Below are 14,933 nucleotides of genomic sequence, written 5' to 3'. Positions count from 1 at the left end.
CTGCAGTTCTGGACTAATTCATTAACCAGCTACAGGGAGAGCAAAAATATCCTCACTCAAAATTGCCACAATTCTGCTTTCCAAAGATTTTACTTCTTTGTGTCAATTATTTTAGATCTGCTATCATCTTGCAGACCTTTGGCCATGGAGGAATACCTTTTGGATGCTACCTTTGCTAGCTTGCTAGCATTATGAAAACTAAACCAATGGAGAAAAAAAGGTATGTTTCCTCATATTTTGCTTCCCCCCCTTTTTTTTCCTTTCTCAGGCAGTTCTTCACATCACCTCCTGGCTGCTGAACCATGATGAACTCCAAATGCATCTCTGGCAGGATGAGTATCCCAGCCCTTCACCATTCCATCCTCATAATTCTCATGCTGGTTTCCTCCTGCACTTTTGGACAGAGCACTGCTTTGTCAGTACCACAGTGCATATGTGTAACTCTGCTAGAAGATATACCAAGAAATGGGCCAGCAGAAAGTCATCATATAAATCCACCCCAGCTGGAGAAGCTGAAGCAGTCTCACAAGCCCTCTGACATACCCACAGATGTCATTTTCCTGGATTAGAATCACAATGGAAATATCTACCACCTTCAGGTAGTAGTAGACCAAGACATCTCGGTCTCTCACTGGCTGAATGGTGCCATCAATAACAGGACAGCAGTAAGACCTCCAAAGGTGAATCCCTGTTGTCCAGCACAGCACCAAGCTCAAAAGCTTCCCAGAACCCTGCAGTCAGAGAGACTCCCACAGCATTCCTCCTGTGCACTCACCTACAGGACTCAAACAGCACAGGGACTCTCTAGTCCTGGGAAGAAACACATCTTATGTGGAAAACAATGCCAGCCCTCCTGTTTTATCAAAGAATAGGATCCCACTGAAGGCATTAAAGAGCAGGATCCTTCCTCAAGCAGCCTTACAGATGACTGTTGGAGGAAATTAACAGCATTGCAACACTGTAATTAAAGGAAATAAACAAACAGCAGTCCATAACAGGCCAGCTAAACATACAAATCCAGAAAATCCATTTTATATTAATAAAGGATGGTGCATTACATTTCAAATGAAACCTGAAAATGACACTTGTCCTTCATAAGAACCTAATCACTTCACTAAGCCAACAGCTGAGGTTAACTGGGTAACTAGCCTAGTCACTCAGACACAAAAATTGTCTGCAGAGAATTGGATATTAGTTTAATATTAAGGAATTAAGATGATACTAGATGAGGATTAATATTTGTTGAGATATAAAGTGTGATCACTAATTCACATTTCAAGAATGCACTGCTCCACATTCCAGAAAAAGTTGCAACAGATTTCTGAGGAGCTTTTTTTCTTCTGGAAAGATAAAAAGTGATTTTTGTGTGTATTGTACTAAGATCTGGTTTATTTCAGCCAGAAATCTGGATCCTACAAATCCTGCTATGAGGATAGGGAATGTGGCAGCAAGTTCTGAGTCAAACTGTGTTATCTCAGGGAAGTGTGCAAATCAAAGATGTGCTCCATAAAGAGAAAGGTGTTATATTAACTGCTTGAATGCCTTTGCTACAGCAGTATGGTTTGTATTTAACCAGCATTGTTCGTGTTTCAGAAATACAGAAAAGACATAATTTATAGAGTCCGGCAAAAATATACAAGGTTTTATGTTTGGAGCACAGTGGCATTTTCCTTCTAATTGAAATTCTGTGACTGAATCACAGTGATGCTTCTGCCCTGGAGGTCCGAGCAACTAGTATTCACTAACTTTAGCCACATTACTTACTAAACAAAATCTAAATAAAATCTCAGGACCAAATCCTGCTGGCATAAAACAGCCTTAGAAAATGTAATCAATTTAACAGGTTGGTTTACACCAGCTAAAAAATACTGCCCTGAACAGTCGCTATGCATGTCTGCTTCCTGTGAATTTTAAGAATTCTTGAAGAAACTACAAAAAAAACTCCAAGAAGCTCATTATGATTCACCAATACTCTCTCATGTGCTCTTTGTCTTTGAAGTTTGCTGCCTGAAAGGTGAAGCTGAACTTTCTCTCCTCCAGTCAGCATATGCATATCACATTTACTGGGACTGCTCCTGTTAGGAGCACAGCACAGATTTGTAATGGGATTCGTGAGGAAATCCACCTGCTTCATCTGTCAGGAGTACTGTCAGAAGATCCAGCCACTAGCCTTCAATCCTCAGAAGTCCCAACACTCCAGGACACTGTCCTATTTTCTGCAAAGCTGGATGGAGCTGGAGCCCAGGCTGCACTTAGGCTCAAGCACTAGTGGTGCCATCAATTCTGATTTTTTTCACAATGCTTCCCAACAAAATTTTCACTTATGACACCCACCGTTCTCTCAATGCACAGTTACAGTTTTGGGAACAACAGCGTCTGAGAGGTTTGCCCTAGAGGTGGCTAGCAGTTCCATACACGGTTACGATTTCAAAGCCAGTTAAAAAAAGGAGGCTTTTACCTGTCATTGAGCAGCTCATCAGTGCTGTGAAAGTCTCTTGGAGTTGAAACTGCAGCAATGTCAACGTTTCTGCCCTGTCCTAGTTCCCGAACTCTCTCCAGGAAATGTTTGGGGCAGTGCTACTTGTTGAACAGCACAAACATACTGGAAGCAACACTCACAATTCCATTGTTTAGCTGATTAAGCTCCAATGCCTGGCACAGTCCCTGGTGCTGTTTACTAATGGACACACACTGCCTTTGAGGATCTGATCCTCAGTGCTTTCTGTAGCAAACTCATTTACTTTGCAATTAACCTCCCTGTTCACACTGACTATCCCTGTTCATTCCTCTCACCAGTCACTTCTGAAAGCAGTCCTCTCTCCGTGCCTGCCAGCTGTAGTGCCCATGGGTCTCTGTTCACTGTCCTTCAGAGCAGAGGCAAGGACCCACATTTTTGTTGTTTGCTCTCCTCACTGCACAGCTGCAGTACTAAATCACTGTATTTGAGGGCTCGTTCTTAATATGCAGATCCTATCAAAATATATTAGTACCATCAAGTAGAAAATTGACACCTTTATGTTCCTTCAGATATCACATATCCTTTTTACCTCTGTGAGAGACTTGAACCCTACAATTTATCCTATAGTATACTGTAATCAGGAGCATCAATCTTTTTAAGGCTGTCTGATGTCTAATGCCTGCAGTCACCATCCTTATTAGCCAGAGGTTAGAGGAATAAACATAGAGAAGTACTCTTACAATGATAAAAAGGAACATTTTTCTTTCTAATCATATAACTTGAGCAGACATGCCTTTTTCTGTAGGAAGAGGCTCAGAAGTCTTTGAGTATTTAAAACACTTCAGCATAAGGTGCTACAATTACTTAATCAGTTATTACTCTTAAAAGGCCATCAGGAAGCTCATTAGGATTTCTTAATGGCTCCCAGGTGAGCAGAAGGTCAAGATCTGAACTTTACCTGAGCAGGCATAGGAAGAAAGGCTGTCAGTGATTCATCAGTTCATGGTGATCTCACATGCTGATTATTTTGCTATGCTTGGGGGCATGGTTTGGGGTAGCTTGGGGTTGCTGAGTTTGGGATTTTTTTTCTTTTTTTTTTTTTTAATTGAAGTTTCCTGCCTGGTACAGTAATAAATCACAGCAGTTAAAATAGTTTTATAAATTATATATTTCAGGCACTTTTTGAATCATAATTTTGTTCTTCAAACAGTGCTAGTCAGAACATCAGGGAAAAATATTACTACAAGACATGTTTTGGGAAATATTTGGGATCAGGAACTGTATTTCGGTAGAGGGAAAAGGTGTTCAATGTCCTTATTACTGAAGTTTACAGATGAACTTCAGATTTAAAAAGAAAGGCCTTGGAAACTGGAATATTTCTAAGTGTACATAATCAGTAATCCTCATTTGCTATAGCTTAAAAAGCAAGTCTTCGAGAACACACAGTGGAAACAAAACATTTTTTCTGTAGATTTGAAGCACATTTTTCTGCCTTTGGTCTTTATTGACTGTGAAGATTATGCCAGCTCTGTTAAGTCATTCTGTAAACTTATTTAAATCCCTTTCAAGGAAAGGAATTTTCTAACTTCTTCCAATTTGCTTTTTATAATGGTCTTGACTGATGAAAGCTGTCATATATGCAAATCAACATAAATATTTAAAGGCTGATTCCACAACCCACAGAAATCAAATTCAATCACCTGAAACCTCAGTGATTCTGTAAGGTGAAGAAATAACAATATAAACAGCAGATAGCTGTCAAAAGAAAAAAAAAGAACTCAATGAATTTATTTTCTCTATTATTCTTTCCCCATTAAAAGCAATAACATGGCATATGGATACAACCTTCTATTTCAAGTCATCCTATCTTCTTTATACAATAAAAAGCCCAGTGCACAGATTTATTAATGTAGCCAAAATGAAAGGCATACCTTTATCCACTAAGTGTTATCATTTTCAAATAAGACATGTCCTCTAGGGAATACATTTGAAGGCCTTTTTTTATTCATTTTTTGGGAAGGGTTTACTTTTGAGATAAATAACCACAATATTAGATCTGTATTTTTGAAGTTTAACTTATAAAAGATGCTTATTATAATGCTAAGCAATAAAGCATATCTATTGGGCAGTATATATACATAATAGGAATCTACTGTTGCACATGGTATAGAATACACTAGTTATAAACAGGTCTTCAGCAGAAGATGAACAAAGTATAAAATCAGTGAGTTTATATATTCAATACTTATTTCAATGTAATTTTCGGTTTATAGGATATGAATACATCTGCATCAAAGAACACAAATCTGATTTTTCCATTATTAGTCATCACAAAAATTTATCACTCACTCCCAGAAAATGAGCTTTTTAAAAGTGATGCTTATTTGTGAATAAGAAGTGTCTCCAACACTGCCTCTCCTTATATTGCCTCTTTTCTGTATTTAATAGCCAAGGATGTATTTATCATTCAAATGAAAATTGAAATCTTTGCATGTAGTACCAACCTGATTTTTCTTCATTTGTCTGACTAAACTATTTTTTCATATGGGTTTTGCCATCTTTAAAGTGAAGTAAGTGTATATTGAAACATTACAACAGGGAAAAAATGCCAGTGTGCATCCTGTAGATGTATACAACAAAGCAGCCTTGGACTTCTATACAGGAAGAGCAGTAGTACAGCTTTGTAAGGACAGCACTTAAGCATTCGGACAGCTTGGAGAAGCTGCATATGTACTCAGTGACATTTATGGGATGCTTATTTATTATTTGGTACACACAAACTACTTGCATGCACATCACCTTGTGAGTTTGTTCCTTCTGGGGACCTACACGATGACGTTTTTTAGTTTCTTTTCCTGAACTAGTGCTCAGTAGCTGTGGGACAGATTCTGGTCTGTGTCCATCAGACCAGGCAGCCACTCCCTGTGTCAGGACACCTCCATGCCTCAGCTGCTGTTTGGCACAGGCCTGCAGCCACGAGGGTTGTGGGAGCCCTGGATATTGTGTTCCTACACCGTAATTCCTCCTGGCACAGAGCAGCCCCCAGTGCAGCATCTGGAAGCCAGCAGAGCCTTTCCCAGGCTGAGGAATCCTTGTTATCACCCAGTCCATGGACCACTCACCTCAGCCAGCATTTTGACCCAACATTCACCTAGCAACAAATGCAAGAACCCTGCAGAGTCATTCTCTGTCTACCTGCAATGCCTCACCAGAGGCTTCTTGCAATCAAAGGCTGCTCGAGGGCAGGCTCAATACATCAAGATCGCAACTGTTTTTTAAGGGTTTAAGGGTGTAAGGGTTTTTTAGTCTCTAACAAAGGGTGGCATAAACATACACATTCTGCTTCTTCTTAGGTCTCCCAGAAAAATCCATGGTCAGAGCTTACACACCTCACAGAAGTCATACTTAAACTGAAAATGTGATGATTAGCACAGAAAAATGAAGATTGGTTTAGATGAACAATTTGTACTGGTTACTTCTGGAACCCATAAAGCTAATGAAATTAGAGCTATAAATATCTGAATATGAAAACTTTTCTTTGAAAAAAATACTTAGAACACCTTAATAACTATTAGAATTTGCATTTCTAGCAGATCCTCTGATCACAATATCCATGCAGATTTTATTTATAATTTTAAACCCAAAATATAATCTAGAAAATATTTTGCTATCAAAGGGTGTATTTTAGGGAATTCTCTTCTCACACTTCCCAATCTAGTTTCTCAAGCCTTCCTCACATGTTGCAGTCCAGGTTGGAAATGAAGGCTGCAGATTTACAGCTGATTACAACTGAGAATGTTCTCAAAGACACCAAATACAGCTCTCCAGTTCAGTTTGAGCAGAATATTGATAGAATATTTCTGTTGACACAAAAGCACTAAATCTGTTTTAGAATATGTTCCAAGGAAAACATCAATTGAAAAATTGATATCAACTAGAGTTGATTAATGTATGAATTGTTTCAGAGCTGCATGCAATCCCCCAGCTATAGTTCTATTTCTTTACTTCAACCAGCTTGCCAATTATCATTATGCATAACTATGAAACTGGGACAAAATTTTGATGATGTTTACATCTTATCTAGTATGCACATAAATTTAGTCTAGTATTTAAAAAAAAAAAAAGAAAAAAGAAAAAAGGAAAACCTGTCATTAAAGTGCCTTATGACTGGGCACAGAACAATACGTTCTGCACAGTGAAGAGCATCTCCAGGTATGTGTACCTACCCCATGACTAATCCTGATACTTGAGCCCTGCAGTTTATTGTACAAGACAAGCAGTAATGAGTGCCCACACAAAATACAGAAATCCAGGACTGAATTTTAGATATCTGGCTTTAATATTGCAGTAGCCATATCACCTATGCAGATTATCAACATAAATCAAATCATTTTAGGACTGTTCATTCAGAGTTTGGAAGGTTCAAAGGCTAAGAGCAGAGCAGTTTGAATCTTCAAAAAGCAGTGCTTACAACTGTCAGTGTGGATGCTAAAAAGTTCTTTTAAAGCTCTTCTTATTGCTGTTCAGATATGTTTATATGCACAGACTGCTGCATGCACATATGTTTACAAAATAGCTAATTCTCCAGTGAGCACTGCTTAATTCTTGGGAGGGTCAAACTGGATTTTAATGGTGCTGCATGTTATGTTGGGAATTCTGGTTCCTGCAAGCGCATGCATGAATCTGTGCCTCTTTTTAACATTAACTTAATGTTGTAATAAATTTCATTTGACCTTTTATGTAAATTATTCCTAATCCAGTTTTTTACCATGGTAGGTGTACAAAACTTAGATAGTGAGATCCTAACTCTTGAACTCTAAAAGAGGGTCCACATCTTCTGCTGTGTTTTGTAACAAATGCGATACACTGCTTTTCACAGATAGACACATAAAGTAGTAAAACTAAGCTTTTCACAGTGGGATTTTAAAATTAAAGGACTTCAGCATGCAGATAAAAACACTTTGAATGTCTTTTTTTTCCCCACAGAAAAGTCAACATATTCCCTAGGACAAGTGAGTAAAATTAACTTTGCAGGTAATGATTGAGTCTTCTAAAGTGATTAGTTGTGACATAATAAAAAGACTTATCAGAGTTTCTTCATGTTAAATGCAAAAAGAAAAAAAAAAAAAAAAAAACAAAAATAAAGCAAAACAAACAACAAAAAACCAACTCAAACCAAACCAAACCAACCAACCAACAAAATCCTAAAACAAAAAGCAAACAAAAAACTAACACAAAACAAAAAAAAAAAAAACCCACAAAAACAACAACAAAAAAATCACCCAAAAAAACCCAACACAAAAAAAGAACACACCCACAAAAAAATGCCCAAACTAAAAAGCCCCAAGCCTTGCAGCCCAAGGCAATACAGTCCACTAGAAAAACTCAAGTAGGGAAAAGTGCCTGCATTCTGTCCAGCCTTTAAAAGCTTTCTTTTTTTTTCTCTGTTTAGGTGCTTTTTACAGGAGACTTTTGCAAAACTTTGGTAGTGAATAAGTAGATTCAGATGCTGAAATTTTTTTAACCACTGTTTCCAAGGAAGCTAATCTCACATGCAAGCATTTGCATAAATCAAGTTACTCAGTTTATTTAGTTGTAAACTGGTCAAAACAAAGCATTCATTTAGACAGAGGAAGGAACTGGAGCATCCTCCCCAGCAAAGCCAGGCAAGTGCATACCATGGACAGCACACATGGGCAAGAGTCCAGAAAACAGGGCTGAACAGGCAGAGGAACAGCCCTTAATGCTTAGAGCCTGGGTAGCCCAAACCACCATCCAAGGGAGCACCTGCTTCACAATCACTAGGTCTCTACATTCACTTTCAAATTTGTACACAATTCAGAGTTAAAATAAATAAATAAAATAAGAAAACTCACTAAACTGCTCTGGGTGAGTAAAATGCATATGAACGGAAAGTGAGAATGTAAATGGATGTAATGGCAATAATTCTAGAACTAATGGACAAACAGGAATTGCCAAATGCAAAATAACAGAGAAATTGATCTGGGTTTACGGACCCAATTGAGGGACCAATAAAAATATTAGACTGCTGGAAAGGTGCTGTCAGACATAAAGCACCTGTTTAACATTCTTGCTAATTGTGGGTGAAGGAAATGGCCCCAGCAGAAATTGGTTGAAGATGATTAAATTTAATTGCAATGCTGTAATACAAAGTGCTACACATTCACTGAATTAGAATCAAAATTTCTCAGAAGTGATAGATTCTACAAAAACCAGGTTTAATACAAGAAATGAGCAGCAAGGCTACATGTGGCACAAAGGAAATTTCCATTTTCTGAAAGGCTACATATGGCACAAAGCACATTCCCATTTTCTGAAAGTTCTTTCTGCCTCTCACATGTTGCAGAATTGCACAAAAAGCACCATAATAGGAACCATGAAATCAGGAAATAAGGTCACTGTAAGGTGGAGTGTGGGCTGCAGGAATGCTCATATTCTCCAGCACAGTGGAGGCAGGAGGGCTGGTAGGAAACACTCTCAGCCCACTCTGGGACACAAAGTGCCAGGAATCAATGAGATCAGAAACAGTTAGCAGGAGTGCCTGCCCTTGGTTTGTGTAAGGCAGATACCTCTGTAAGCCAGCTCCAAGCCTTCAGAAGAGTGCACAGAATCCCCCCTGGCAGGCAGCCACTGCTGCTGGAGGCAGCTGCCAGAGGCTTTTGGCACAGAAAAGTGAAAGTACAATTTTCCATCTTCTTTACCATTTCTCCCTTTTTTTCTTTCCACATAATTTTGTTAGTGCAGTTGGGGTTTTTCCCCCCTTTTCTTTTGTAGGACTATTTATTAGAGTTGCTGATTTATTATCAGCCCCTTTAGACTCTATTTCCTAACTTAAATTTTACTTTTCATGCATTTTCCTAGTAATGCTGCAGCATACCCTTCCTCTCTGCTTTCAGTGCTGTGGAGAGTGCAGTCACAGTGCTAAAGGATGCAGTCAGAAATGCACAGGTTGTTTGGTCTTCCAGTAATCACCCAGGTATCTGGTGGCTCCTCCTTTAACCTGCTGTCACCTAAGCCATATTTCACATGGTACACATGCACCATGTCTAGCCTTTAAATTGCTTTCTGACAACTGTGCCTGGCACGTGTTTGCCACTGGCTGGTGGCAAACACAATACTGTCCCTTTGTGGCAGACTTGGTTATGCCTGTGTTTCTAGCACTGAGCTCAGGCAGGCAGAGACAGCTGCCCATGCCATGTCCCTCCTGTTCTCTATTTACAGTCATTCAGTCCTCAGGCTCACTTAGGTTTTCAAAGTTTCCAAGTGCCTTGTGTTGTTGTCTGCTTCAGAGAGTGCTAAGGTGCTACTCAGTTCTGGTTGTATTTGCTTCAGTGCTAAAACAGCTTGCTTATGGCTCAGTATCAACTAAAGCATCATTATTTCCAAGTACCTGCAATGTACTTAATTAGAACTGCTGGAGCAGCCTCTGGACATGGGGTGAGAGCTGTGCTTTTTTAAAGGTAACTCTGTGTAACAGAGAAGCCTTTCCTGCCCCCCAAAATCCAAAGAACTCAGGCAAGCACTGAGTGCAAGGGAGCAGCTGCTTGACAGCTTTATTTGAAAACAGCTCAGAGAAGTACATGAAAAATACTGTATTCAGCTGAAGCTGCAGGGAACAACGGAAGAAAAATAATTAGCCAAGTCAGAAATTGGCTAAGGCACTGGGTCTTCTGAGCCTTCTATTTCCTTCAAAATACAAAGGGATCTTTAAATACTGAGTAGCAAACGAGACTTTGTTTATATCTTATCTTTAAAAGCCACGGGAAGAACAGTGTACCCTAATAACATCCTTGGCTTAGAAATGATTCAGAAGCAAGGGGGCCATCTGCTGAATTCCCAGTACCATTTTCTGCTGCATCCTGGAAGTTCCTTTAAAAGTTTTGCAGGCAAGTCCTTTTCAGTGCCAGCTTTGCCACGCTTGTGAAGCATGGCAGTAAAAGTGTGACAGCATTATCTATCCTGACTTCAAAAAGTAAAACCAGTACACTGATCAATGTAATCTATTCAGGACTCAAAAATCCTATCATCACTCTGAAGTGTAAGTAATATCTCTGTATCATAATGAACTTCCTTAAACAGCAATTTTCAGAGACAGAAAATTTGCTCATAATATGTTCCTGAATATAACTTTTCACATAAAATATAAAAGCTTAAAGCACAGAATCAGCTGTGCTTTAAAATGATCAGCTTCTTTCATTGGCTTACTGTCCATTATCCTTAGTAATGTTGACATCATGTTCAAACTCAGCATTTCCTTCCCCATGTAACTCCATCAGACTCCACTGATAAAGGATTTACTGGTGACTGCTTCTAATTCCACTCTTTCTGAATTCATCACTACTAACTTCACAATATTCACAGCTAGTCCCTTCTCCAATATGTAAAAGTGGGCAAAGAAAGGTTAAATTTTTAAAGGATTTGATGACAACATTACATTCCCGAAGTGTGTTATCCTTGTAGTTCTATATACCTTGTTCTCATTCAAACTGCTACAACTAAAGGTCTCTCTGCGTACCAGGAAGAAGGACCAGAATTGTTTCTGGTACAATAATAGCAAAGTATGCTAAATAAATACTACATAAACACCCAGACTGAAAAAATCCTTGTTCATAAAACCATGAAATTTGATAAAGGTATTTTAAAAATTCACCACTGTTCTCATTTCTTAAAGCATAGCCTTAAGTCTACTGACATTTCATGGTCTGTTAATACAGAACACTTTAAATACAGAAAGGTACATATTATCCATTAAAGGCTACATAGACTCATGCATAAGATCACTCATAGTGTACAAACAGAAGATTGTTTAATGGTACAAATGATAAAATCAAATCTTCAAGGCTGCTTCCAATTCAACATTTTAAAAATGACTGCAAGACATAACTTGTATCTTTCAAAGTTATAATCAGGAGGGATTGAATAAAAGCACAGCACATGGAATATAAATAAATGCCACTTGCCTAAGACTTCCTTTTTAAGAAAGAGGCCTCAAGTTTAACTCAATAATTGGAGAGTTTGCACTGTGTGGGGCATTTTTTCATGTTTAAAACAATTTTACTACCTCAGTCAATACTAAATCTCAATATGTATGACTCCCACACCCATAATGCACAACATATCCAGGTGGTGGCTTTTGCTATCCCGTTACCAACTTTATGCACACTGATAAGGAAGAGGGATATGGTCTGGAAAGTTATAAATTTGTAGGCACATGCAGATTACTCACTGCTTTCAGTATTTAATAGCAAACTATTACCCTCTGTGCCAACTGAGCATCCTTTATTTCCTAAAATCTGAACTTCCGTATTAAAATATGAAAATAGTCTATATAAACCAATAGTAATTTCAAAATATCAAACACATGAAAAAATTACAGAGCTACTGTACCCAGCATTACTAAAACTTTATCATGCACTCATGAGCTGTCCAACACTCCCTCTCCAAAGAGCTTAGCCTATGACCTCAAAAGCCTGACTAGCTTCAAAAAGTTGCCCCCAAAAAAAAGCAGAAGAAAACAAAGAAAAAATAAAAAAAAATATGTAAAGAAATAAAATTTTCCCTCAAGAATTCAGAATGAAAACTAAGGATTGCTAAAATTCAGTCCTTTCTGTAGAAATGGCCCCAAAATATATAAAACAGCAACTCCAGGCAATATAAATTTAGGAAACAAGATGTTCTGTCTTAGTGAAAAGTAATACAAAGTGTCCTTGCTACTTTTTTCAAACTTTGGAAAAATCACATGAAAGAGTGTTTCTATACAGTGAAAGAGACTTGAGATTAATTTTCAACTTCATAGCTTTTTCTCTTTTCCACTAAACCCTAGATGGTTGGCTTAAGACTAAGATGGTTCAATTTAAAACAAAATCTTTTAAAAAAATACACCTTTAAAGAATAAGGAATGTGAATTTTCATTGGTCTTCTTCTCTGTTACTTACACATTAACAAAAATTGCTCCCACCCAGTAGCAGGACTATGACTATTTATTAGTGGATCTGTGTTTAAAATGATGATTTGTTAATGGAGTCAGACAAATTTATTTCATGAAGTATTTAGATGGAGAGGAGTGGTGTGCATACTCACTAGGCAGTTAAAAAGGGAAAGAAATTGGAAAGTGAAGGATTTGGAACATAATATTCAGAGGATAGTATCTTCCCAGGCTTCTGATACTACTCAGCTTGAATATCAGATGTTTGAATTCTACTAAATCAGAAGTATTTACAATCAAGCTCGTTCCCATTTTACATCTTTGAGATCTTTTTTCCATTTGACCTAATTTCAAACAGAGATCTCAGTAAATGCTGCCTGCATTTCAGGGGGTTGCACACACAGAGGTGGAAAGTGGATGAGCTCCATGGGTCAAAGACCACAAAGGCAGCTCAGCCAGTGACTGATGGATGATACCTGCGGCTCAGTTGCGTTACTCTGCACACGACAGGCACAGCAGCACACGGGGAGAACTTGCAGGCGCTCTAGCAGAGTGCTAGTGCACAACACAAAAGGGATTTTGGAAGCACAGTGAAATATGTGTAATTTTTGTTCATTGGAAGTCAAGAAAGAGAAAGCAGACTTTAGTTCCCGTAAGGTATTTAGGGTGCAGGTGTGTGGCACAACCTGGCATTGCCGATGCTCAGGGAATCCCACCGGCAGGCTCAGGCTGTCCCTGGTACCCGTGCAGGGCAGGCCAGGCGGACGGCAGCTCCGTGCCCCTCCGCGTGTCACACACCGACACCGGGCACAGGGAGAGTTCGGTGGCGGCCACGGGGGCGGTTCCGGTGCCGCAGCCACGGCGGAGCAGAGGCAGCGGGGCACGGTCGCACCCGGGCACCGCTGCCCCGGCAGCACAGGACTCCCGCTCCCCTACGAAACGCCTTGTGCGACTCACGGGCACCGTCTAGGCTAGCTCGACGGGTCTGCAGTCTCCGCAGGACCCTCCAAACTTCCCGCGTGTCCTACCCAGACGTCGGTCTAGACAGGTAGTTCACAACGCGCCTTAGACAAACTCGCGAGTGCATTTTTTGGCACACGAATCCACGAGAACGATCGCTTCCCTCCTCCGCCGCGTCAAAACCTTGGACAAGGTACTAAACCGCGACACCTGGAGCCGACACGGCGCCTTCCCCTCTACCAGCCTCCAACTTCTCACCAAAGCATCAGAAATTAACCTCTCCCTGGGTACGAGCCCGAGACGCGGATAACCCCACGGATAACCCCAGCGAAGCCGTACCCCCCCACCCCCGCCCCACTGCCGAGCGCCAGCACCGCCCCCAGCCCCGTCCCCGCGGCCACTCGCAGGCGGCCGCCGACGGAGAAACTTTTCCGAGGCGCCCGGCGAGGCAGCGCCCGCACCGGGGCCCCGCAGAGCGGCACCGAGCCGGCGCCCACGCCCCGCGCCCCCCGCAGCCGCGCCGGCCGCCCCCAGCGTGGGCATCCGCCCGCACCGCTCCTACCGTGCGGGGGACAAGTGAGGGAGGGGGCGAGGAGGTGGCAGTTACCGGCGAGCGAGCGCCCTTCTTGCAGAGCGGTCCCCTGAAGACGCCTTTGATACCGCGGTAGTGCCCGTTGCTGAGGTGCCGGGAGCTGATGACCAGGTAGCACGCCATGCGGGCCCCCCGGGCGGGCGGGCGCGGGGCGGGAGCGCAGCCCGGCTCCTCCGCGGCGGCGGTGCGACCTCCGCCGGAGCAGAAGCCCGCATGAAGGAGCGGGCGGAACCGCAGCAGCGATCTCCCCGCTCCCGTCTCATCCAGCGCCCGGGTGAGCGCTGCCAGCAGCAGGACGCACTGAAGGCGGCGGCAGCCGGAGCACATCTGAGAGAGCGCGGAGGCCAGTCCGCATGCTGCTCCGCGGGTGGGAGACGGGCCGGCGAGAAGAAGGGCAGAGCGCAACTTGCACAGTCCGCCGCCGCTACGGCCCTTCCTCCTCTCCCTCCTCCCGCTCCCGCTCAGACCAGGCCACCCGCAGCCGACATCCGGAGGGGAGTTTCTCGGCGGCAGCTGGAGCGGCGGCTGCTCCCCATGGCTGTCCCTAGCGCCGGGCTGGGCGGTGATGCAGCCGGCACGGTCCCCGCCGCTCCCGCACGGCCGCCGCAGTCGGCGCTGCGCCTCGCCTCACCTCCGCCGGCGGGGGGGGGGAGGCGGTGCGAGGGGGGCGGAGGAGGGGTAGGGCCGGAGCGGGGGCGGCCCCGGCTGGGAGGACATTGCCCCTCGCCGCCTCGGGGAGGGAGCTCCGCCGGCAACCCTGGGCGGAGCGGCTGGGAACGCGGGGGAAGGCAGGGGGTGCTCTGACCGCCCTCCTTCTCTTCGCCCAACTTTCCCGTCCTCGATGTCGGCAGGTAACGTCCCTTCCCCGCCCGCCTCCAGCTGCGCTTGCACCTGTCCCCGGCATGCCCCGGCCCTCCTTCCCCTCCGCTGTCCCGTGGGCTGTCCCGGGCAGGGGCCGTGCGCGCCACGGGCGCTCG

General features: G+C 42.5%; 1 protein-coding gene across 1 annotated transcript in view; it reads right to left on the bottom strand.

The window, feature by feature from the left end:
* The window catches only part of ZNF804B (zinc finger protein 804B), a 225,130-nt gene extending 210,604 nt beyond the window's left edge, over nt 1–14,526 (bottom strand). The window contains exon 1 of the mRNA XM_058036350.1: nt 13,927–14,526. Within this exon, the coding sequence (XP_057892333.1) occupies nt 13,927–14,283 (357 nt within the window). The 5' untranslated portion in view covers nt 14,284–14,526. The remainder of the gene's footprint in view (nt 1–13,926) is intronic.
* Between the last annotated feature and the right edge of the window lie 407 nt (nt 14,527–14,933).

This window comes from Melospiza georgiana, chromosome 1, assembly GCF_028018845.1.
Source record: "Melospiza georgiana isolate bMelGeo1 chromosome 1, bMelGeo1.pri, whole genome shotgun sequence".
Taxonomy (NCBI): domain Eukaryota; kingdom Metazoa; phylum Chordata; class Aves; order Passeriformes; family Passerellidae; genus Melospiza; species Melospiza georgiana.
The sequence above is the reverse complement of the archived record's forward strand: the minus strand, read 5'-3'. Positions and strand labels throughout refer to the sequence as shown.